Here is a 24,415-nt window from a genome sequence, read left to right on the forward strand (position 1 = left end):
CTAGGTGCCTCAGATCATAGGTGATTGACAGTGGCTACTAGGTAGCCAGCTTACCTTCGAAGTCAACTTTGTGTCACGTTTATCAGTTGACTTGTACTTAGGCTCAAGTAACTCAACTGATCTTCCACTACATATTGTTGTGGGGTTATTGTCCCCAAGTGAAAACGACCAAGAAATTGCCCCGAGGATCCCACAAGTGTAATATGTCTTGACTGACGACTCACAGCTGTCGGATCCACTACGCCCTACCGATAGCTCCAGAACTATACTGATATTTTGTCTATATCGGGGGAAGAAAGCTCAGTCCATTGCTGACGTGGAATAGAATGCAAAAACAGTGTTGCCTGCGGGCCGCGTCCTCATCACTAACTGTAGTCAGTAGTGGTCACAACTAGACTCACTGCTAGTCACCATGTGGGGCCGTAAATTGTATGAATACCAAAAATAGTTGTTTTTTTTGAGTCTATACCTACATAGGCAATTCTATCATCAGTGCAAGTGTAAGCTCAATGCCTACTAGATGAGTACATCGTAGCTAGTCAATGCCTATCAAAAGAAGGTCCCTACTACAGGAGCGTGCTGGTGTAATACGGCGCTGGGGTGAATGCGGCTAATGCAATTTGGTCAAGCGTCTCGATCAATGGGTTCAGAAAATTCGTGCTTGTATATGATGTGTAGTATAGGAAACTCGCCTGGGGCAAGTGTATATAAAAGCTTGCCTCGGCTGCTTACAAAACATATAAAGAATGCTCGGTTCGAGATCTCTATCATTCCTTACTTCACGGGCAGGCAGGTCCCGTTCGGAAATATTCATGAATAAGACTATTAGGACCCATCAATCCGTTTCCATCTGGCCCGACTGATCTTTCTCCTTCACCTGCTGCCGAACACCATCCACGAACGCTTCCACTGCATCACCCCCACCAAGGGGCACACCGCCACGCCGCATGAAGCCACCGTTCGCCACGGGAATTTCTAGAGCCTCGCTGATACTGGGCAGCCCACCGTCTCGGAGGGCCACAGTAAGACTGGCTAAACTCTGCATGAATTGAGGAGACCGGAGCACACGACGAAGGATATCCTTTTTTTGGGAATGATCGAGGGATAGGAGCGCCGCCTGGGCGAGATCAGGGTCGGTCTCGGCCTCGACTGCCTCGGCGTTCCCTTGTGCCAACAGGAGTAATGCCGGGGGAAGAAAACTCAGGAGGTGGTCGACAGTGCTGTCATTGGCGGTCTCGATGAATGGCAGGGTGCTCGATGGTGTCAAAAGATCTTGAAGTGTTGTAGATGGTCTCTCGGGATCCTGAGAGTGAGCTTGACCCTGCTGCCCACCGCCCAAGGAACGTAGGAAGTCTTGAACGACGGATGACGGGTTACCGGAGGGGGCACTATGAGATCCATACCATAAACAAAAATCAGACGCGACTCTTCCAGCGTGACGAGATTTCCCAGGCACAGGTAACGATGTTCGTGGAGATATGTACCTACGCTCGTCCTCCGTCGGCTCCGCCCTCACGGGATTCTTCTCCTTCCTCGCGGATATCGCCTCCAGTAGCGTCGGGACCAGCTCCACCGCTACCTCCGCCGTGGTTGTGGTTGGGGTCATGGTCAGTGCCTTCGACATCCTCCATAGTCTCGTCATCATCGCCGTGCGGGAGGTTGATAATCTCGTGTTGGACGTCCACGTCTTCACCTTGCAACAGGGCATCCACGATCTCACCCACCCTCAGGTCGCGCGGGCTGAACCAGCTGGGATCGCCATTCTCGTGTTGTGGGTGAGATTGCATCCAGAAGAGGTATCGCTGGGAGCTCGAAGAGAACTTCAAAACAAACACCCGACCGTTGATTGTATTCTTCCCGACCGGTGGATAAGGGGTGAAGGTGCCATCGGAAGGAATCATGACCAGGTCCAGCTCGGGCTCGTCGAGGGGGGCACTGCGGGGACGCCAGCAGAAGTGCAACAGATCATCTTCAGAGTACAGATAAATGTAGCCAGGTGTGGGTTTCGGCTTGACGGTGGCAGGGTTGGAGGAGCTCTGGAAATACATGATTTAGTTCTCTCTTCGAAGAGGTGGCCGCAAAAGCTCTCGACCGAAGCTTGGTGTAGATCCAATCTGGGCGCTGCAATGGAACGCAGCATTAGACTCACATCAAAATCGCAAATGCCTGCTTTGAAGGTGATGAGTGGAGCTATCGACATGGCGAAAGCGAGGTGATTAAAACAGGCGCTGGCGTTTTTTTAACGGGGGCTGGCGGCTTTGGTTGACCGAGGCAGATTGATTGATTGTGGAATGAAAGGAAGGAAGGTGAACTGGTGGCCAAAGACCGTGTGTACGTCAGTAGCTGATGTTGGTGCTAGACAGCTGACTTGCATGTAAGGTCTTTGCAGATGACCGTTGTTGAAGGCCTGACCCGTAAGGCATCAACGAAATGGATGACCTGATCATATGGAATGACACAGGTCCCCGCACGAAGATCAGTTATGTGGAGCAACTGCAGACTACGAGCACGGCTAAAACTGCACTCATCACAAGTGTCTTGGAATCTGTACGTTGCAATGTAATTGTGAAACGTTCTTCTCCTGTAGGTGAAGCGGTTGTCGAGTTTTTGCTTCCGTCGAGGACGTTCATGTAGAAGGCCTGACCGATAATGTTGAGGTCTCCAGCAAGACCGGACGTAGTACCTATAGATAGAAGTTGTACGAGGTACCGACCAACTTGTGGGGACAGAAGCAGGCTAGTGGACGACGAGAATTATATATGAGGACACTTTGGTAGTTATTTTTCTTGCTCGTTGTGCTCATGAGAAAACACAATGATGAAGACTTGAAGACCTGAAGACGTTTGTGGACGCTTGTGGCTGATAGGGGCATGCACAGCTTCAGGTTACACGCATGTACGAAACTTGAATACCTTGGGTAGATAGCTCTCTATAAGATGCCGTTGCTTGGACCGGGTGACTTTGTAGTAGTCATTACCTATGAGAATACTCCTGCTGCTGTTGGTGCCATCAGTGCAAGTTCTATCCGTAGAGGAAAGCGACTTTCCCGGAGGTCATCAATCGGTATTATTGCTCGACACCTGCTACATATCGACTGACTAGTTACATCAGAATACATGGATGTCACTGAGATAGCCTACGACGAGGGATGCAAGGGTTACTGGTTTTGCCTGGGACAAGTCAGGAAACATGATATGAAGTCATCCAAGGATATCTCACAGGCCTTAGGTACCTACGGTCAACGTGAGATACAAGGTCGTAGCTCCATCAATTTCGTGATCTTGGATGGTTTGAATATTGGCTTCAACATTTCGCATTGGAGTAACAAGCTTCATTGCATTTCTCTCAGTAAAGAAAGCCGGAAAATAATTGGCCAAGAGAGAAGCTGTGTTAGACTCTCGCTCAAGGGGGGCACTTGCAGGTAATTCCTCGAGTGAAACCTCAAGCTCAAGTCATCTTCGAAGCTGACCAGAATCCTATATTGTTCATGTCGTTTTCATGAGCTGTAACAGCCTTTCTTGCGCGCTGGTCATGTCACATCATTCATTTCGAAGATCGTTGAGTTTGAATGAGCGTGGGTATATTAGACAGGAGGCTCGACAACGTGGACAAGCAAAAGCTCTATACTGAACTACAAATGCGATTTGCTGAAACGGGTAGAGAGCCGAGGGGTGATGGACATCGTCATGTTAAACAACGGCCCCACTTGAACTGGAATTGAAGGCTTCAGATTGTGCCGTGGGGGGGGCGGACGTGGTTGTCTGGTAGGATACCCTGGCAGGATTGTTGAGATTCCGCGCGAACGTCATGAACTCAGCCTCGCAAAAGATCCCATCACAAAACTCAACAGGGAGAAAGATGGAACTATTTTGAATCTGCAATGGGGTTTGGGAAAATGAGGAATCGACCTACATTCGGTATACTCCAGCGTGGACCAAATGACTTCCCAAGCGGCCTGGACCCACCGACCGGCCCCGTCGCCCGGCGATGCTGGGATGAGTCAGCCTAGTCGGTTCGGCTAACCACTATCACGTGAGATAGGGCTTCCCCTTCCCACAAACCCTCTATCTGGACTCCACTGGCAAGTCCGCACATCAACCTCCAACACCAACACCAACCCGACAACCACCTACACCATCTTCGTCACCATGTCGGACGGCCAGACGAAGCAGTTTGGAAAGGGCCAGCGGCTCGTGCCCGCCCAGAAGGCTCAGAAGTGGTACCCCGTGGACGACGAGTCGCAACCTAAGAAGGTCAGTGAAGACCCGGGCGGAATCAAGACAGCAGACGCTCGAGCGACGGACTTGGAATGTGTGAGATTCGCTCGGATCAATGCAATCGCAAATGCGCCGAGAATATGCAGCGCAACAGAGTCAACACGAAAGCGACGAAGCAAGCCGAACTCGATATCGAAACCGCTTCATCAAGAAACAGAAATCGACACTCGCTTTGTCTGATGAGGGACCCTTCACGATCTGACTATTACGTCGAGAATCGCGTTGTATCCGAGCGCATCCATCACGACCTCCAAGTCCTCCCCGATAGTCGATTCAATATCCAATCGCGCCCTTGAGAATTTCAGCGCACTTGATACTAATTAGAGCTTCTTTCGGTTCTCCAGGTTCGCAAGAGTATCCGTCCCGCCAAGGTTCGCGAGGCGCTCCAGCCCGGTACCATCCTGATCCTCCTCGCTGGCCGCTTCCGTGGCAAGCGTGTTGTCCTCCTCAAGCACCTTGACCAGGGTGTCCTCCTCGTTACCGGTCCCTTCAAGATCAACGGTGTTCCCCTCCGCCGTGTCAACGCCCGCTACGTGATCGCCACCTCCAAGCGCATTGACATTGCCGGTGTTGACTCCAAGACCCTCGAGAAGGTTTCTACTCCTGACTACTTCACCAAGGAGAAGAAGGCCGAGAAGAAGACCGAGGAGGCTTTCTTCAAGCAGGGCGAGAAGCCCGAGGTACGTTCTACATGCCCGCTGGGGTATTCTTTGGGTTCCCAGGATTTTGAACCTAGTTTGGATGCTAACTGCAATCATCTTTATAGAAGAAGAAGGTTGCCTCCGCTCGTGCCGCTGACCAGAAGGCCGTCGACCAGTCCATCCTCAGCAGCATCAAGAAAGAGGACTTCCTCGGCAGCTACCTCGCCACCACCTTCAGCCTCCGAAACGGTGACAAGCCCCACGAGATGAAGTGGTAAAAAAGTGCGAAGTGGCGGCCGCGGGTTCGGTAGATAGTTGGGGTGGACTCATCTTTCAACGAGGGGCGGCTCGATTACATGCCGGCAACCCTTTTCGCGTGGCGTGAGGGAGAAGGTTTCATGAATCATGTAAATCCTACAAAAACGGATTCTGTTCACACGTGCTTTTTTCGCCATTGACTTAGGGATTTGCGTGTCTAGTACGGATTTCCCTCGGTGGTTCTTTTTTTATGATCTCAAGATACCTCTTTCCTCCTTCGCGCCGCATGACCGGTCCTGTCTGCATACTCCCACTTTTTCACGGTACACATCTCCCTACTTGTGAGGGTGGGAGGATCGGCCGTGATGTGAAGAAAGACCTCCAAACAAAAAAAGATTAAAAAATACCTCGCTCCAGCCACCCGGCTGGGTTTCTCTTTCATGTTCAGTATGACATACACAGTTCCCATGTTCAGGTTCAGCGGCAATCCAAAAAAAGCAATAATTGGGTCTCAAGTCTCTCATCCATCGATATCGTATGTACATTAGATCGTTGAAGGCCTCTGTGGCTTGGCTCAATTGATCAGGCTCGCTATGTTCCCGAAGAACGTCTTGAGCTTCTTCAACACAGTTAGAACGTTGATTCCATAGACGTTTAAATGAACTGCATTTAAATATCACTAGGTATCTCATAAGAAAGGCTTCCCGTCGCACAATGGTCTACTTCCTGGACCCACCGCCCTCTGGTCTGCTCTCGTTACTTTATTCGCGTCTGAGGGGAGTACAATCATCTGCTGTCACGTGAAGGTCACTGCTGAACAATATGCAGTTATCTGCTATCCATCAATGGTAACTACCTAGTATATAGCTCGGGTGAATCTGGCTAAACCTACGGAAGAAGTCAAACCGGTTCGGTCGACACATGATTGAGCCTTTACCTCCTCCGGCCATTGCCGTTGCGACGCAACGTATCCACGCGCACCTTGCGATTATTGGCCTCCATTGCGTCTCGCACCCTCTGCTCAAGATGTTTTTCGCGGACTTCATTTCGGACATCGTCCTCAATGTCAGTCTCGCCAATAGTCGTCCCAGAGATCCAATCTATAACCCCCCAGGGACCATAGTTCCCTTCTCCGGCCTCGAGCAGATGAACTTCTTTGCGACGAGCGATTCCTGCGAGAAAGAAGCTCGTCGGCATGAAGGTATATCCCGAGTAAGCAAAAGTTTCCTCGATGGAAATGGCCGCGACGAAGGCGAGATATGTGAGCAAGTGAAAGCGGAAGAACATTGCCGGGAGGTAGATAGGGAGGAACTTGTGCAACAGGTAGACTAATGGATGGTCGTACTGTGCAGTGAGAGGAAAAGGGAGGCTCAATTCATGGTACCATGCCCAATGCAGCTTTGTAAGGGGTGACTTCGCATGATGAAGGGCGTAGCGATGAACAACATAGGTAAGAGTCTGATATAGAGATGGAAGTTAGCGATTATGTGTGTCAGAAAATGGTGGACTGATCGATATGCGCAGAGAATCAGACCTACCTCCCGTAGAAGAAGACCCAACAATATATCCTGGAAGATGGTCCATGGAGAGGGAATCCGAGTAGTCACCCGAATCGCGCTGCGAACACGCAAGAACCGAGTCAAGAACCACTCGATGGCCGCCTGCATAAGCACAGCCAAGCAAATGTTGAAGATTGACCATCCTGCAATCTTGAAGTCCTTGATACGCAATTTCAAGCGCTTTCGACCTCCAGGAAGCCCGGCTTCACCATGTGCTTTGATGATCACGGCAGCGGAAGGGGTGAGAACATCAAAGAGAAAGAAGAGCACTGAGGGACACACAAAGAAAAATATCCGAAAGGCAGCTGTACTGAAGATTTCGACCCGTAGAGGAGGATGCGACCACACTAGCGCGGTCCAGGTCATGTAGAAGAAGAGGATGTTGAAGGTGGTGGCCCAGGAGGACATCGCCGGAAGAAGGATGAATGACAGAAACGGGACTGAGAGAAATGCACCCATGTTGTGGATTGCCCTGCAAAGGCTGCCTGGGGTCTATTATGTATCTGAGGCGCACAGGTCTATGGTCTATCCGGAGGAGTGTCGCAATTGACAGGATGCAGAACAGCCTTTGTACCACCGAGGGCTTCTCAATCCTAAAATTGGGCTCGAGGTACGTTCATTCAGTGAGTCGCGTCCAGATGATGCATTGACGGCTGACGCCTCAATGTCTCAAAGAAATGTTGGGATATCTAAGAATATTGCGGCGTTTCAAGTGTTTAACACGAACGTTTTTCGCCTAGCAAAATTAGGACAATGATCTTTATCGAGGAGGCTGGATGCGGCTGTCCTGCCCCCACATGGGAACGCTACGTCACCGCCCGCGTTCTTTTACGATGCTGCCATGCGGGCCGAGCCTCAACATCTTTCATCCCCAGCCGAAGTCGCATGATTGATCGTGTCGAGTCTCTACAAACATATCAAGCTAGGGTCTCGACAAGTCAATAATTTGACACTGATCCATTCATGAATTGATCCATGGAGGTAATAATATAATGTCACAGACCACGCTCAGACAAAAGGAGTGACGGCCTCCAGTAGGGTCGAGAAAGAGCGAAGAAAGCCACACGGGCAACAGACAGGGTATAGTACGAGTACCAATCTGACTCCTCAAAGCAGCAAAAAAGGAGTCCATGTGCATCAGGAGGATGCAGAAGCCTGACTCACAGGCTTGGGGAGTCCCTGGCTCTGACCCCAATTGAACGCCTTTTTGCGAAGGTCGGGAATCACTTGCAGAGCGACCAGATTGCTAAGCCAGCCGATCAGTGTGTCACCAATGAGGCCGTTGCGAGGGCTCAAGCCAAGTGAAAAGCCTTTCAAGATGTTCCCCATGAGCATGGTCGTGATCAGATATTCTCCCCTCTCCAGGGCAGCAATGGTGATGCGTGCGACCTCCTCCGGTGTCTGAGGTCGATCTGACTCCTCCAGCTTCTTGGTCAGCGCAGGTTTCAGTTGTTGTTCATTATCATAGCCCGGGGTGAGGATGCCCATGGGAAAGAGAGTGTGGATTTTCACATCAGCAGCAGGGGCTACTTCACGGTGTCGCTGAGAGTATGCTCCGTTGTACATCTCAACTTCCTGGCTGAGAGTGTCGGATAAGGAACGGAGAGCAGCCTTTGCAGCAGAGTATGGACCGTAGCCAGCGATTGGAGCGAAAGCAACAACGGAAGCGCAGAAAATCAGATGCCGACGAGGAGTTTTGGTCTGATTGCTTGGTTGGATAGGAGTGAGCCACTTGCGCAGAGTGGCATGAGCCATGTTCGCGGCTGTCCAGTAGACTGTGTCCATCTGTTGCCGCTGAGTTGCGATGGGCACGTCTGCGAAGAAACCAGGAAGACAAAACCCAGCACAGCAGAAGACAATATCTGGAGGAGAGCCATCATTCCACTCAGTGACTTCAGCCATGACCCGCTCGCACTCATTGTTGTCAATGAGGTCTGCGCTGATATAGTGGAAGCGCTGCTGCACAGGATGCAAGGCTTCGGTCTGAACCAGCGTCTTAGCACATCAGACACGGGAAAATAAGTCGAATTCCAGAGGATAGACTTACCTGCAACTCTTGCACAGTGCTTTGCAGCTTAGAGACTGTCCGAGCCACAATCGCGACATGAGCACCCTTGGCGGCGAGCTGGATGGCAAGGGCACGACCAGTGCCATCGGAGCCACCGGTGATTAAAATGGTCTGCAAAGTGTGTTAGCTGTTGTCTGTACAGCCCGAGCGACTGTCGCGACTACTTACTCGACCTTCCACGGGAAACTCATTCTTGCGACCAAAGCCGAGCATTTTGGTAATCGTATATGCAATTGCAACGCAGGCTAATAGTGAGACTCCCAACAAAGAGGGGGGTATGTCGTGAAGTGTGGATAAACGGGTAGAGAGAGACATTGGAAGAAGAAGGAAAGAAAGTTGCCGTATCTTGCAAAGTAATTGAAGCGCGAGTTCCTCGTGACAGAAACAAGCCTCCGTCGTCCCTTCCCTTCGTGATGGACGCCGAGGAGAAGGATCGAACGAATGTTCCGCAGCTCGAGTGGAGTCAGCGGACAGCCAAAAGTCGGATTGCACCTGTTACGGTAACAATACCGCGTTACTGACTTTCAGCCAGCATGTGGTCACTGGCCACGGCTTTAGTACTAGCCAGTTGCAAGGGTGCTATACACTAATATATAGTGACTTTGGAGCAGTTTCATGCAGTTTAGGGTAAGCTACAACCATACTACAGAGTACAGAGTACAGGCTCTTTCAATCCTTCCATAATCCGACCTCCCCTCATTATGGGTGGCCAGCGTCAGGAAAGGTACTGAAAGTCTGGAACAACCCAATCTCCGCTCGTCAGGTGGAGCCGGAGACCTTTCGAATGCAAACGAGACAAACATGGATCCACGCCGCAACCTCTGCGCAGGCGGGCGGTGAACTCCCATCCAAAAAATTATTTTGTCGCTGATGAACTCAACCAGTCGAGTTGAAGTGTATACCACATCACATCATGGCCAAGAAAAGAAAAGCGGGCGGTCGCCCCGCACAGAAGAACGAACCGTCTATGCGCTCCAAGTTCGACGCGAACGAGCGGTTCGAGGATTCCGAGGACGAGTTTCAGTCGAACCGTGATCAAATTCTACTAGAGGAGGCTCCGGAGGCCAAGCGTCGCCGTAAGGTCGCAGAAGATGGTACGTGGAACTCTTTTAAGCGGAGGGTTGATCTCGCCCTTACTGATTACTTTTGCAACAGAGGAGCTTTTACAGTCCTCAGACGAGGAAATTCTGGGATACGAGTCCGTGGACGAGGACGGAGATGATCTCGAAGATGAAGAAGACTCCGACGACGATGCCGAAATCATGGGATTGTCTAAAAAGTCTGGTGATGCTGCATCTGATGAGGAGGAAGAGGGCATTGCTGCGTGGGGTTCTTCCCGCAAGGACCTCTATAATGCGGACCAGATCGAAACGGAAGCAGATGCGTTAGAAGAAGAGCAGGAAGCCAAAAGACTCCAACAGAAGCAACTACAGGCTATGGACGAGGCAGACTTCGGCTTCGATGAGTCTGAGTGGATCGAATCTGGCAAAGATGCACAGGATGAGAAGGATAGCGGAGTCATCACGGAAGTTCTTCCTCAGGTAGAGATCACGGAGGATATGGACGATGACCAGAAGCGCAAAATCTTGAGTGCCCGATACCCTGAATTCGAGCCCCTCGCCAAAGAGTTCGCCAGACTTCAACCGATTCACAAAGATCTGCAGAGCGCCGCAGCCAAGGCCTCTTTAGGGTCTCTCGACGACTCCGACGAACCCCGTCCCGCACCTGTGGCTATCGTCAAGTTCCGTGCCTTGTCCACATACCTGGGCACGATAAGTTTGTACTTCATGCTGCTCGCATCTTCACCCGAAAGCTCCGAAACCCGCATTCCGTTGTCTCCCGCTGAACTTCGCCAGCACCCCGTAATGGGCTCCTTGGTCAAATTTCGGAAATTGTGGGAGGCAGTCCAGGATCTTGACGACTCAGACACCCCCGAGGCTGTTCAGCGGCCCGAAAAGGTGCCATCATCTGAAGTCGCATCTATCGAGAAGAAGGTGAAAGCACCCAAGAAGGCTAAAGAGGTCGAGCAGAAGAAACTTACAAAGGCGGAGCGCGCAGCTGAAACTGCACGGGCTGAAGCCGAGGCTCGCCGTGCGGAGCGTGTGCGACAGACCGAGGCCGGACTCGCTGAGCTTGACGACCTGGTCACGGCGCCCACCCAGAAGCGGAAGACAACGAAATCCAAATCTTCCAAGCATGATGACGAATCTGACTTTGGTGATGAGAATTCTCTCACAGCGCGCGAGGCCGACGAGAAGGCCAAACAGAAACGCTCGCTCCGATTCTACACCTCTCAATTGGCTCAGAAGGCGAACAAGCGTCAAAGCGCTGGTCAAAATGCTGGTGGCGACGCCGACATCCCTTACAGAGAGCGTCTCAAGGATCGACAAGCTCGCCTCAATGCTGAAGCTGAAAAGCGTGGTCGTCAACGACCAGATATTGGTGAAGAATTGGGTGGCGACAGTGATGAGGAGGATCATCGCGTCCGCAAGGAGTTGCGCAAAGGAGATAACCAATCCGGCACTGACGAGGACGAGTACTACGATATGGTTGCTGCGCGCTCCAAGCAACGCAAGGACGAGAAGAAAGCTCGAGCAGATGCATACGCCGCCGCTGCTCGGGAGGGCGGACAAGTGCAGATTCAAGAAGAAATCGGGCCTGACGGCAAGCGCGCTATCACATACCAGATTGAAAAGAACAAGGGTCTCACACCAAAGCGCAGCAAGGATGCGCGAAACCCCCGTGTCAAGAAGCGCAAGAAGTACGAGGAGAAGAAGAAGAAGCTCGGCAGTATTCGCCAGATCTACAAGGGTGGCGAAGGCCGTGGTGGCTACGGTGGTGAACTCACAGGTATCAAGAAGAACTTGGTCAAGAGTGTCAAGTTCTAAGACAAGGACTGTTTTGCTTAATGTTCACGTCGTCGCTTGCAAAATTTCTTTCTCATTCTCTGTAACGGCGTTCAAACTCATGGATGGCAGGATCTCAGGCATTCGGGTTGTATATAAGTTCCAAATACACATTTTCATCCAACACCACGGTACTCGAGGCGCCATTCACTTTCCTTGGAGTATACGGGACAAGGCTCTTGTAGCATGTTGTGCAAAAGCAGTCATTGTTGTCTCCTCTTGGATGATCTTGTACTGAGTTATTTCCGATGAAAAGCTGATGTGTCTAACGTTCAGAATTACTTGGAGATGTTGACAGCGAGGGTCGCAACGTGACCTGGGCTAGGAAGCAAAGGATTCTCATTCCACTCTTGATACGATTTAACTTTTCATCTACTGTTTGACACGACGTGGACCTAGACATTGGGTCTCTTGTCTTCAGGGGTAATAATATAGTGCTCAGAATTTACTCGCGACGTCTTCACTGGTTCAGATGGGCATAGAACAACAGGAACTGCAGGTAAATAATGGACGATGCAGCTTGATTGAAGCTTTGCTTGCGTAATCAAATCATCATTTGGCATTGGTAATTCTATCCGTAGTCTCTCAAGACGCTGCTGAATGATGGGAAAGAAGCAAAGTACTTAGGCAAGGTATTCGGACGTGTCCGTCTGAGATTCAGTACGAAGATAAGACACTAGTGTGCGATAATGAGGTGTCTTGACCCGAACAAGAACTACCTTCGAGGTGCCTTGAATGACCTGGGCAGGCCTTTGATGGGGCTAGTCTTGGTCGAAATTCAATCATTTCGCAAATCCAAGCAGTTCTTGCAGCTTTCTTCTGGTCTCGTTCACAGATGCATCGTCATCTGCAGTGAGATCGAGCTCGACAAATTTGCGCGCCACGGCATTCTGCATTATCATGTCAAATTGGCTCAATGTCTTAGGCCTCTTGATGTGGGCTCACCGCTTCATGAAGAGTTTGAACCTCTTGTGCAGACAAAACCGCACACGCCGCGATCAGATTTTCGCCACGGGCAGCCAGTAATGCGATCTCGTTGGCTCGTTCAACGATAGCAGCGTCAACGCCATTTATCGCCGCACATCTGGCTCAGGGTTAGTTTTGAAACAGCCTAATTCAGAAGCGAATGACGCAGAGCAGTCATACATGGTGCCAAAGCTTTTGTTACTTCGACCAAGACGAAAGCTGTGAGACTCTTGTCAGCGCTGCTATGCAACTGCCAGGGCTGAAATACAGACTTGTATAGATAGGTGACTTGATCCTTGACGTTACGAGATTCCTCGCTCACTTTCACCTCCATATGGCCCAATTGAAGCCCGGGCCGTAGAGACAAAAAGTCATTCTCAAATATCTCGTGGAAATGAGTTGCTGCAATGACCTTTGGCCGGCTCTCAAGTTCGAGCAGATGCTCAAGAACTCCACAAACCAGACCAATGCCATCTGCATTTGGTCAGCGGTTATCACTGGGCCAATGTCCATTCACTTCTCAAGTGTGTCACAAACCAGCTTCATTCGTTCCTTTTCCGAACTCATCAATTAGAACAAGACTCTGACCGGTAGCTTGCTTCAGGCAGAGTGAGATCTCCTGTAGGTCGCCCATAAAGGTGCTTTGAACCTGGGACGAGTAAGTCGTAGTTGGCGTCTCTTGGATGCCTCGAACACGGTGCTCACGTTTGACACGCTTTCTTGTCTGTTCACCCTCGTCAAAATCTTGTCTGTGATGCCCAACTCTGCCTTTTCTGCCGGGACAAAGCTGCAAAGTGTCAGCTTGTCTTTGTGTCTCCGAAGTGACAATTACTCGACAAACCTTCCGATTTGGGCAAGGAAGACAATAAGCGCAACCTGAAGAGATGTTAAGATCGTAACTCTGCAATACTGTAGAACAGTCTCACTGACTTGTTTCATGTAAACGCTTTTTCCAGAATAGTTTGGGCCTGTTAATATGAGCATGCTAGGTGCTTGGATTGGTTGCAGCGACGGATCTCCATTTTCGCTTTGAGATTGGCCTCCACCCTCCAGTAAAGTACTGTTTGGGACGTACGAAGGCACGGCCAGTTCTTGGAGTAGATGCCTGAAGAACTTAGCGTTATTTGAGCGGGAAAGAGATTGGCGAGTTGCTCACCGGCCTCCTCGTATATCAATAACGTTTTCAGTAACGATACTTGGCCGACTCAATTTGTAAAAATTTGCTGCCTGTGTCATGGCAAGCAGGCTATCAGCTGGTCAGTATAAGCGTTATCACTCAGAATTCATAACCTGCCTATCGAGCTCTCCACAGACGTCAGAAGCCTTTACAAGGTCCTCCTCGTAGTGAAGTATTCTTTGAGCCATGTCGTAAGCAATTTCAATTTCTTTCTCTGACCAACAATTAGTATAAGTACTTGAGTACCTGGGGCTCAATGATCTGAAAGGTCGTACCGCAAATTAGCCCGTAAATGTCTCCAAGCTTATCATCCAGCTCCTTCATCCGAAAGTCCTTGAAGTAAGCTCGAGTCTCCGTGAGAAAGACAAGCTCCCATGCGCCGTCCGCGCCGGAATATGCAGCGTGTCCACTATCGTTGAGTGGAATGGCGATGTTGAATCCGAGCTGTGGAAAGTAAATGACATTCACGTCGATCTCAAGTTGCTCTGGGATGATTGACGCGATTTCAATTGCGACGTTCTTGAGCAAACTATTAAGGCCGTCATATCTGTCTTTCATTTTGTCAAGTTCCCGATCAAGACCCTGCTTAACCACGGTACGACCTTGCTCCTCAGAGTTGTCGATATCAACCTGGCAAGGTCAGTTTGTTGTGCGGAAGAATTATAGGTTTGAGTCATACAATTTCTTGTATAATGCGTCCTACTCTGTAGAGTTGGGCCGCCTCGAAGGTCTTCATGGCCTAGGTCATGTTAGAGCTGATCGTAATGACTGAACAGAATCACAGACTTTGGTTCGCAGAGACACATCCTGCGCAATCGACATCTCTCGAAGAGCGTCATGGATGTCAATTGAATGAAACGCAAACTGCATTAACACTGTCAGACTGCGTCATCAAGAAGGATTGTGAGATTGAGACATACGGCTAGTAGGCTTGCCCACACTGTGGCTTTGAACCCGATCATTTTCGCACTCCCAGTACTTATACCTTTTTGTAAATCCATGATCACGGGACGAAGATTTTTGATGTGCTTCAGGCTTTTAATGATTCTTTCCGTCGTGGCCATGTTGTCGGGTCGAGAAAAAACTCCAATGAACTTTTGTCGGTCACGAATCAGAGCGACATCGAGGGTCGGGCGGAGAAAGATATGCTTGAGATTTGCCTTGCCTTGAGAAGTGTATGCAAATCGATTGAAAAGACCGTATACCGAGAAACCCTCCTTGCCAGCAGCTGACTTGGCCCCCATAACCTGGCTCGACAGGTTTGGGTGTAATTCTGATTGCATGACTTGAAGAGACAGAAACGCATTCCTGCTCATCCACCTAGTAATTCAAGACGCCCTGAGCTCATGCTGTGGAGCGTTCAGTCAGGAAATCCACTCACATTGTATCACGAAGGCTGAACATTTCTAAATGTCTGATTTTGAATGTGTTGTCGTCGATGACTCCTACGCTTCCTGTCAAGGCTCGCCGTCTCTGTAGATCGGCCAAAACGGCACCGGCGCATCCAACGGAGACAATGTTTTCCAGATCGACTGAACTGGACACGTGCAACAATCTTCCTTCTTGCGCGGAAAACCCAATGTCCTCAGGATCGACCTCATCATAATCGCCAAGACCCCCATCCGGAACTAAAAATCGTGAACGATTTTCGAAAGAGCGCAGAGACTTCAGAGAAATTAAACTGGCCTGCGCGCTTGAGGGATCGAATTCCTGTCCGGGACGAGTCTCAACTTTATAGGGTAAAAACACCGTTGATTCTGGGAAGCTGTTTTAGTACGGTCTTTTCAAAAAAGGCTGACAGCATGAAGGCAGCTACCATTGTCTTGCGCCAAACTCTGCTCTCGACCTTGAGCCGAGAGAATCTCAACACGAGCTGTCTTGAGAACAATTGTAGGTTTAATCTGGTGAAGTACTGTGGAAATCGTCAACCAAATACCGTCACAGAAGCGGTGTTAGTGGAATCAACCCACGGGCATCGACAACCTCCATCCCACCGTATCGACCATCACTAAGCAAGAAAAGTGTCTCTTTCTCTGCCACGTAATACGCGCATCCGACGGTCCCTTGATCTTTGGTATCAACAGCAGCGATGACATGTCCCATATCGTCTTCGGCGGAGGCAGATCGATCTTCTTCACCGAGTGTACTTGTCATTGAACGCGCTGGCTGAGGCTCTGTTCGGCCGGGCTGCCATCGGGAATCGATGGAATTTCCTTGACTCGGCTGTGTGTGTCTTGTTCGGTGATTTCTCCTGCGACATCTCAATGTTGAATCTTCCGAAGCAGGTGGAGACCCTTGAAAGGCACTCGAAATCTGACGTCCATTATTATAAGAGCGCATTGTGTCCGGGAGGCTTGTATGCAGCAAGGGGGTATATGATTCGAATCCATGAAAGCCTCGAGAAGTCACACGAGAGCTGGTCACGTTCCCAAAATTTCCATTGCACGTGAGTCAGGAGGGGAATTTCGGACATTGTGCGAGGAAAAGAACAAGTCGGATTCTTCGTTTATGATATTGGTTCTTCACTTCCATGTGGTCACATAAGCTTGCCCTAGGATTTGCATATTTTGCAGCTCTCTCGTTGTCTTCCGTGACATGGATCTGTGTCCCAGTCATCGGTGATTTCACCCTCCATGAGACCTCAAGATAGAGATGGCAAGTTGACAAGTGAAAGATGAACCTAAATTTGCGGTTTACAAATACAGAGTATAGATGACTACACTGAGCTTGCTGCTACATAGCCATTTACGATCAGACAATGAATGCGTTCCTCACACGATCGAAATGTATTATCGAAGTATCTAGAGTACGTAAAGAAGACAGCGAACGGTAATTCACGCGGCGATAGAAAAGGCGCGCCGTCTATGAGCTGACTTGACAGCAGCTCTGTGAAAGTAGGTAGCATATGACGCATATAAGCTGATAATACTGCATGTTCGAAGACCTTCAATTTTTGCATTGTTGTACATGGGAAAAGAAAATCATATAGTACAAAGTCGTCAATGTTCTCACAGCATGGAGCACCAGTCCCATCGGAAGCGAACGCCACCTAAACTCCCAATCATTATGCAAAACCAAACGCCAAAATAGCAAATGCGTGATCGTTATTCTTCTTGCTTTCCCTCGGCAGTGACAACCAGGCCGGATTTATCTTCGTTCAAAGAGACTCGGGCAACTTGAGCAGATGTGACCTCTCCACGAATGATCTTGTCGGCAAGTCGGTTGCCAATTTCTTTGGCAATCAGCCGATTGAGAGGTCGGGCACCGAATTTGGGATCATACCCCCTCTCACACAGCCAGTCCTTAATCTCATCGTCAACACGCAAGGTCAGGCGGCGGCTATCGAGACGGGCTTGGAGTTCCTTGAGTCTGATATCCACAATGTCTCTGAGAGCGTCCTTTGAAAGGCGCTTGAAGATGATGAACTCGTCGATCCGGTTCAAGAATTCTGGCGGATAAGCTCCCTGGACAACATCCATCACCGCTGACTTGATCTCTGACGGCACTTCGGCACTATTAGTGTCCTTGTAGGCGTGTAATGGATCCGCACCAACCAAAATATCTGCACCAAGATTGGACGTCAAAACAATGAGAGTGTTTCTGAAATCGACCTTGTGACCCTGTGCATCAGTAAGATAGCCTTCGTCGAGCACCTGCAATAAAAGGGCTGAAATATCACGATGCGCTTTCTCGAATTCATCGAAGAGAAGGACAGCGTAAGGCTTGCGCCTTACTGCCTCGGTCAGTTGACCAGCATCGTCGTACCCGACATAGCCAGCTGGTGAGCCAATGAGACGACTGACGGTGTGCTTCTCCTGGAATTCGCTCATGTCGAATCTGACAACTGCAGTCTCAGTGGAAAAGAGGAACTCTGCCATCTTTTTGCACAACTCTGTCTTGCCAACACCCGTGGGCCCGAGGAACATGAACGAAGCAAGCGGTCGATTTTCGCCACTAAGACCAGCCCTCTGCATGCGAACTGCATTCGCGACTGCAGCAAGCGCTTCGTCCTGGCCACGGACCGATTGGCGCAGGGTGTCCTCCATGTGGATAAGTTTCTCAACCTCTCCAGCCATCAACCGGTTAACCGGAATGCCGGTAGTGCGTGATACAACATTGGCAATATCGTCAGCAGTCACGGAGTCATGGATCAGACTTTGCTTTTCAGCCTCCTGCTCCGAGCCTTCCTTTGGCAATTTAGCTTCCAAACCGGGAATAGTCGAATAGCGAAGTTCTCCAGCCTTGGCAAAGTTTCCTTCGCGCTGAGCTTGCTCAAGCTCAAATCTCGCACGCTCCAAATCCTCTTTCGTTTGTTTGAGGGTATCAATCTCGGCCTTTTCTTTTTCCCAGACCTCGTTCAATTTGCCGACTTGTTCCTGCTTCAACTTCAAATCCTCCTGCAGCTTGTCTCTGCGCTCACGACTGCTCACATCGGTTTCTTTTCGAAGAGACTCAAGCTCAATCTGGATCGTGGTGATGTCGCGTTCGAGCTCTCGGATTGCGTCAGGCTTGGATTCTTGCTGCAGGCGAAGCGCCGATGCTGCCTCGTCAACCAGATCAATTGCTTTGTCGGGAAGCTGGCGAGATTGGATGTATCGGTTGCTGTACGTTGCGGCGGCAACTAGGGCACCGTCTGTGATTCTAACACCATGGTGTACCTCATACTTGTTTTTTATGCCCCGAAGAATGGAGATTGTGGACGCCACAGACGGCTCTTCCACAAGGATAGGCTGGAATCGGCGAGCAAGTGCGACGTCCTTTTCAATCAATCGGTATTCGTTTAGGGTTGTTGCACCACAGCATTGTAATTGACCCCGAGACAGAGCAGGCTTCAACAAATTGCTGGCATCAATGCTTCCCTCGGCTTTGCCCAGTCCGAGCAAAGTATGAAGCTCATCGATGAAGAGGATCACCTTGCCTTCCGCGTCTTCGACTTCTTTCAGCACAGACTTCAAGCGCTCCTCAAAATCGCCACGAAACTTGGCACCGGCGATCAACGACCCTAAGTCGAGACTGACGACGCGCTTGTTCTTGATACTTTCAGGGACGTCTCCTTGTACAATGCGCTGAGCAAGACCCTCTAACACGGCTGTCTTGCCGGTACCGGCTGCACCAATCAAGACGGGGTTATTTTTGGTCCTTCGAGATAGCACTTGAATTGTACGATGAATTTCGGAGTCTCTGCCGATGACGGGATCCAACTTTCCAGCCTTGGCCTTTTCGGTCAGGTCTACGCCGTATTGCTCCAGTGCAGGTTTCTCTGCCTCTGGGCTCATATTCATACGGTGAGTCCCGCCCGGAGGGTGTGCACGGCCGCTGGCATAGCTGCGAACTAGAACAGTCGGAGCTACTCGGAAGGCTGGCTTTAGGCGTGATGGTAGAGCTCGAGACAGCGACGTCAGACGAAGGATCGGACGTGGTTGTTTCAGAGGTGTGGACAAAGTTGATGTGGGTAGCAATCGCGCTTGCGACCTGAGAGCGATTCTAGTCGCCATATTCAAAGCATGCAAGTTTGCGGATGTTGGCTTGCTGTAACCAGTGAGGGTCGCTCTGGTTTATATAGCTGCGAGGACGGGTTGGTCGCGATGCTTCTCGAAAGCTCCACCGCCGTGACGCTCAGTGGCTCTTCGGCGGTAGCTCCCCAGCGACTGGACCAAGCTCCGTCACCACTCGAGTCACGTGGGAAGCTGGCGCCCAATCCAGACGGGAAAAAAAAATTCCCTTTTACCCCTCGCTCTCCCACTTTAAAATCTTCTCTTTTCCCCTTTTCTTCTCTTCAGCACTCATCTCAACCTCTTTCTCCTCCCCCAAAATATACCTTTACCACATTCACAATGGGTTTCACTGACTTCGTCTCTGATGCTGGCCTGACTCGTAGGCGCTCCCTCGCCATAACTTCCTGAGCTCGTGGACTGACTGTTGCCTCAGTGGCCAACAACTACCTGGCCACCCGCAGCTACATCGTTGGGTAAGCTCTCCTACATGCCATTCACAATCTTTGGTGGCATCTCCCCCGTTGCACCTTGTTCACTGTGTGCCCACCGCCGCGTGTAATGAGTATCCCCTGCGCTTTCTATGATGAGAAAAAATTGGTCCGTGTTTAAGAGGCGGATTAAGACCCCGCTGCATGACTCAACCCAATTGCGAGCAATCGCGTCTCTGATTTCGATCGTGTCTGATGCAAATATTTGTGTGGAATGCTTTCTCTGTGGCAACATTCAATCTGACTGTTTCCAATAGTGACGCCCCCAGCCAGGCTGATGTTGTGACCTTCAAGGCCTTCACCGCTGCCCCCGACGCTGAGAAGTACCCCCACGTTGCTCGCTGGTACAAGCACATCGCCTCTTACGAGAGCGAGTTCACCACCCTCCCCGGTGACTCCTCCAAGGCCTTCACTGCCTACGGACCCGAGTCCACCGAGATGCCCGTCAACCCCAAGGACAAGCCCGAGGAGGATGATGAGGAGGACCTCTTCGGTTCCGACTCTGAGGAGGAGGATGCCGCCGTTGTTGCTGAGCGCAACAAGCGTCTCGAGGAGTACAAGGCCAAGAAGGCTGCCAAGGGCCCCAAGCCCGCTGCCAAGTCCCTGGTGACCCTGGAGGTCAAGCCCTGGGGTGAGTTTTTCGTGCCATCGCAATTGTCTGTGTATGTTTCGTTTGCTGACTTTTTGTTATAGATGATGAGACCGACCTCAAGCAGATGGAGGAGAATGTCCGTGCCATCGAGATGGACGGTCTCGTCTGGGGTGCCTCCAAGCTGGTCGCTGTCGGCTTCGGTATCAAGAAGCTGCAGATCAACCTGGTCGTCGAGGACGAGAAGGTCTCCACCGATGCTCTCCAGGCCCAGATTGAGGAGGATGAGGACCACGTCCAGTCCACTGACATCGCTGCCATGCAGAAGCTGTAAATGACGTCCATTTTGCAAACGTGGCAAATGGTGTGATGAAGGAATACATGATGTCTTAGGATCCCCCAAATAGTAACGAACCTAGAATCCAGTCCTATTGAACGACTGGCCTGATGAAAAAAATCCAAAAATTTTCATGACCCACTCATCTCATGTTTTGTAGATCTACAAAGGCCTTTGTGATATGATGGGCATGACCGACCGCAGAAACTGTCAACTTGCCCATCTGGTGTATCCCACCTGCTCCGACAAGCCCAATCTCAACGTGGACAACCTTGATGTTTAGAAGCGTGGCGACAGCGGGGTAAGTCGATATGAAAGCTTGAACGCGGGGTACGCTGAAAGTCGCGCGGTTCAATGGATTTTTCTGACCTCGAACGGGTAGCGTCTGCTAGCAATTGATCTCCCGTTTCAGTCAATCTTGAAGGTCTGCTGGCTCGTCCGGCGTTCGGCAGGAGTATTTATCTTAAAAAAGCAATGGAATCCATGGAAGACATAGGTATCCTTCCGACTACTTCCATCAGCACTTTTCGCAGCTGAGCTAGTACATCCATCATGCTCGGCATACCTTCGCTTCCTCTGAACAACCCCTTAGAAGATAAAGATCGGGGGTAAAAATGTTTTGAGATCCATGAAAGCACAGCTACTACCTACCTCCAGAAGCATCCATAGATAGAGCTCACGCGCATTGATCGCAGCTGATGCGGTGGCGGATGGACAAATTACCCTGGATTGTTCGGTCGAGGTATATTTGGTAGGCTACAACAGCCGTCAAAAGTTCATCTTCTACCCGACTTGCTCTCATGTCTTTGAAGACTGACCTGAGAACCCGATCCAACAGAAGGTATCTCCTGTCAGAAGCGCATCATACCGGGGCAATTGAAGAATCAAGTTCAAGTTCTATCGAACATATAAGACGTCAACTTCTACCTATATGGATGTCTATTGTCTAGACCGCACAGGCCGGTGGTTACCGTGCAGCGCGGGCGCCGGGCGGGATGAAGATGGTTAGGTAATCATGGAGCTGCGGGCCCGCGGTCCTCAATCCAGTCCTCAACCCGACTTGGAAGCACATGTTCTGAAATTCAGAGAGATAAGCTGAAGCTACCATCTCACAGTCTTCTTACTGGTGCATTGTACCTACAATAATCTTGCTTCTTACATTGTCGACTCAATTTCAGAGCCGCAATTTTGCTCCGGTGCTACGATCTGGAACCCATCTACGGCCCCCCTAAATCCGCGCCACGAAGCGACCACATTGCCATTATGAGCTTCCTTTCACGCCTGGTTACATTATTCGGGCTCGTCCTGCTTGTCCATGCGTACGTCGAAAATTTCCCTCATGCCTGGAATGCTTGGAAACATTTGAAGATCATCTATTGACAACCTCGTGTCTCTACAGGGGATACTCCGCCCACGAACATACAGTCCTCTTCAGCAACACGAGGCTGACATCCGCAAGTGCCCTCCCACAAGACATTATCGCAGAAGTGCTGGTCTCCGTTGCAATCGTGTCCATGGGACTCGTCCTGGGCGCAGAGAAATTGAAGCCTATTAGCTGGCGCGACTGGGCTGGTGAAATTGAGAAAGAGGGTGGTGCCCGCAACCCTTACCTTGGTCTCGAGCAACGCCATGGTTTCTGGGATATTCGGGTAAGTCAATTGCTGCGACTACATTAATCTGGTGATTCCAGTCCGGACTTTCCTACAAGACTAGAAAGAGGACGGGCCTTGTCAACTACGGGTGAATTGACAGGCAGTGGGGATGATGCTTCGCTCGTATCTCAGTTGAAGACGTTGTCCGAATCCATGCTAAGACAGTACTGCGACAGGCTAAACGAAAAGAATTTGCGGACTGGGTTCGGGGCGATGACATGGTGACCCAAAAGTGATGTGCCTTCCATTGAGGAAAGCCACCTAGTTTAAAAGAGCCGAGAAGCTGTTCAGTTCAGACGTCCCGAGTTTGTGCCTAGGGAGCGGTTCCTGCTCGAGGGCAAGTACGACCATGTTTGATCCGTGCCTGGCCTACAGAAGACGAGACCTGTCCTGTATTCGCTTAAATAAGGAATCAGTCGCCCCTTTGTCAGGTGCCATCGAGGAAGGGCATCGCCTGATCTCTGTCCTCAGCAGTCATGTTGTATCTTAGTCGGCCTCGTTGTCGGGATCAGACTCTAAAGCCACGAGTTGAACGAGATTCGGTGTAGACCCGGACCTCGGTTCAAATTCCTCTGACCTGATCGGTTCACTTGAGACGTCGTCCACCTTTTCCAAACCACTAGTTGTGCATCTAGGCCTCCAAACGGGCCTGAGATAGGTCCTCACAGAATGTGATAGTAACGGCTATCCTTGCCGACGCTTACATTCAAGGTATGCGTAGAGTGCAAATCACCGACCTGTCAATACTCAATGAGGCATGTACCGTAGATCTGCTAGACAAGTTCCACGTCCCAACTGTTAGTCACAATTTTTCTGTACCTGGAAACTTAAGGAGCTGACTGTATAACGCAGTGCGCAGACTGCAGACTGCTTATTAGATTTTCCACCGCTCCCGTCGATCATCAGGTACGGGACTATTAGCCAGACTCGGGGACCATGAACGTTGTACAGGTACCACATGTAGGCGAAAAGGGGTACAGGCGGCTTCAGCGTGCAAGGACGCCTGCTGTAAGAGATACGTCTTTTGCATGAAAGTTTGCGAGCCCTCCAGCTGCAGGGCAGAAACTGCTCAACAGCCAGCTCCATCCGGGGGAGAACCCACTCCCAGACATGAGTAAACCGGGGCTCGACGGGTGGCTTCATTGGATGTATCCTGCTTGTCAGGGGGCGTTTTCACTAATGACATAAACGAAGATGATGTTGCCAGGTACCAAGTGGAAATGGCACTCATTACACAAAACGACTATTCAAACCCCCGGCTTGTGCTATATAACCCGACGCGATTCGACCCTAACGGGTGCGGGAGTCAAATAGCCGGTCACGATGTGTATGGCTGACCAGATACGAGAAGCAGACTGCAGTCTGTACTTCATCGCTTCCGGTGCTTGACCTCGCGAGTCTAGATTCCATGACCACTGGAACAGAGATTTTTGGTTTGAGAATCGAAACAGAATGGCAATCAGGTACATATGGGGGTTTTAGCAATTCTTGTCTTATTCGTCGCTAAAAGAATAGTGATGCACCACGCTGGACTAATTATGGGATCGCAGGTCTTTTCAAAGATGATCCGAGGACGAAGTCGGTATTTTATGTGACAAGTAATGGAAATAGACCCAAAAGTGTAAATAGAGCACCACGCCTAGTCAGTAGTTAGTATCTACCCGTAAGTTATGTAGTAGCAACTGACTATGTAGTTGACTACTAGGTAGAGAACCTACCGATGTACTGCTGTACTGTCCACCACCAACATTAGCCGTTCAACATACCAACAGTACTGTACTTCAAGTGCCCTCATGCAAGATCACGGGACTCTTCTACAGTAGGTACACTGCTGACCTACGACGCGTTGCTTCTCGGTTTAAAAGGACCAGACCAGCTCTTTGGATTCTATTTTTGTGCCCCTGCTTTGGGCGCGATGTGTATTCTGACTGGATCCGTGGACGCAGGAAAAGTGTATCTGGGAGGTACCCGAGGTCGCGGGAGACCTTGCATCGATCAATTG

At 50.3% G+C, this 24,415-nt stretch overlaps 9 protein-coding genes across 9 annotated transcripts; 4 read left to right on the top strand and 5 right to left on the bottom strand.

Annotated features, from left to right (window-relative positions):
• Positions 1 to 835: 835 nt before the first annotated feature.
• On the bottom strand, positions 836 to 2,200 carry N7539_002778 (uncharacterized protein; the record flags this gene model as incomplete). Its single annotated transcript, XM_056932381.1, has 3 exons — positions 836 to 1,388; positions 1,489 to 2,036; positions 2,150 to 2,200. The coding sequence occupies 3 exons, from the start codon at positions 2,198 to 2,200 to the stop codon at positions 836 to 838; spliced, it is 1,152 nt and encodes a 383-aa protein (XP_056792340.1).
• A 1,854-nt stretch (positions 2,201 to 4,054) lies between these two features.
• Positions 4,055 to 5,196, top strand: N7539_002779 (60S ribosomal protein eL6; the record flags this gene model as incomplete). The annotated part of the gene is made up of 3 exons (XM_056932382.1): positions 4,055 to 4,253; positions 4,622 to 4,957; positions 5,044 to 5,196. The coding sequence occupies exons 1-3, from the start codon at positions 4,149 to 4,151 to the stop codon at positions 5,194 to 5,196; spliced, it is 594 nt and encodes a 197-aa protein (XP_056792341.1). The 5' UTR covers positions 4,055 to 4,148.
• Positions 5,197 to 6,109: 913 nt separating this feature from the next.
• On the bottom strand, positions 6,110 to 7,194 carry N7539_002780 (sterol desaturase family protein; the record flags this gene model as incomplete). Its single annotated transcript, XM_056932383.1, has 2 exons — positions 6,110 to 6,634; positions 6,715 to 7,194. The coding sequence occupies 2 exons, from the start codon at positions 7,192 to 7,194 to the stop codon at positions 6,110 to 6,112; spliced, it is 1,005 nt and encodes a 334-aa protein (XP_056792342.1).
• A 678-nt stretch (positions 7,195 to 7,872) lies between these two features.
• On the bottom strand, positions 7,873 to 9,118 carry ksrA (3-dehydrosphinganine reductase; the record flags this gene model as incomplete). The annotated part of the gene is made up of 3 exons (XM_056932384.1): positions 7,873 to 8,718; positions 8,783 to 8,914; positions 8,972 to 9,118. The coding sequence occupies 3 exons, from the start codon at positions 9,116 to 9,118 to the stop codon at positions 7,873 to 7,875; spliced, it is 1,125 nt and encodes a 374-aa protein (XP_056792343.1).
• A 598-nt stretch (positions 9,119 to 9,716) lies between these two features.
• N7539_002782 (something about silencing 10 family protein) lies at positions 9,717 to 11,691 on the top strand (the record flags this gene model as incomplete). Its single annotated transcript, XM_056932385.1, has 2 exons — positions 9,717 to 9,897; positions 9,959 to 11,691. 2 exons carry the CDS (start codon positions 9,717 to 9,719, stop codon positions 11,689 to 11,691), a joined length of 1,914 nt encoding a protein of 637 aa, XP_056792344.1.
• An 800-nt stretch (positions 11,692 to 12,491) lies between these two features.
• On the bottom strand, positions 12,492 to 16,006 carry N7539_002783 (MutS family protein MSH5; the record flags this gene model as incomplete). The annotated part of the gene is made up of 17 exons (XM_056932386.1): positions 12,492 to 12,599; positions 12,655 to 12,793; positions 12,856 to 12,894; positions 12,948 to 13,149; positions 13,213 to 13,324; positions 13,381 to 13,462; positions 13,517 to 13,551; positions 13,606 to 13,780; positions 13,832 to 13,928; positions 13,986 to 14,066; positions 14,128 to 14,482; positions 14,532 to 14,591; positions 14,639 to 14,716; positions 14,773 to 15,172; positions 15,234 to 15,609; positions 15,669 to 15,764; positions 15,823 to 16,006. The coding sequence occupies 17 exons, from the start codon at positions 16,004 to 16,006 to the stop codon at positions 12,492 to 12,494; spliced, it is 2,619 nt and encodes an 872-aa protein (XP_056792345.1).
• Positions 16,007 to 16,956: 950 nt separating this feature from the next.
• Positions 16,957 to 19,347, bottom strand: hsp78 (chaperone ATPase HSP78; the record flags this gene model as incomplete). The annotated part of the gene is made up of 1 exon (XM_056932387.1): positions 16,957 to 19,347. The coding sequence occupies one exon, from the start codon at positions 19,345 to 19,347 to the stop codon at positions 16,957 to 16,959; it is 2,391 nt and encodes a 796-aa protein (XP_056792346.1).
• Positions 19,348 to 19,686: 339 nt separating this feature from the next.
• N7539_002785 (translation elongation factor 1 subunit beta) lies at positions 19,687 to 20,758 on the top strand (the record flags this gene model as incomplete). The annotated part of the gene is made up of 4 exons (XM_056932388.1): positions 19,687 to 19,726; positions 19,781 to 19,820; positions 20,093 to 20,466; positions 20,529 to 20,758. The coding sequence occupies 4 exons, from the start codon at positions 19,687 to 19,689 to the stop codon at positions 20,756 to 20,758; spliced, it is 684 nt and encodes a 227-aa protein (XP_056792347.1).
• Positions 20,759 to 22,024: 1,266 nt separating this feature from the next.
• Positions 22,025 to 22,649, top strand: N7539_002786 (membrane magnesium transporter family protein; the record flags this gene model as incomplete). Its single annotated transcript, XM_056932389.1, has 3 exons — positions 22,025 to 22,080; positions 22,161 to 22,410; positions 22,590 to 22,649. The coding sequence occupies 3 exons, from the start codon at positions 22,025 to 22,027 to the stop codon at positions 22,647 to 22,649; spliced, it is 366 nt and encodes a 121-aa protein (XP_056792348.1).
• Between the last annotated feature and the right edge of the window lie 1,766 nt (positions 22,650 to 24,415).

Source organism: Penicillium diatomitis, assembly GCF_028827545.1.
Source record: "Penicillium diatomitis strain IBT 30728 chromosome Unknown utg000003l_segment0_segment0, whole genome shotgun sequence".
Classification (NCBI taxonomy): Eukaryota; Fungi; Ascomycota; class Eurotiomycetes; order Eurotiales; family Aspergillaceae; genus Penicillium; species Penicillium diatomitis.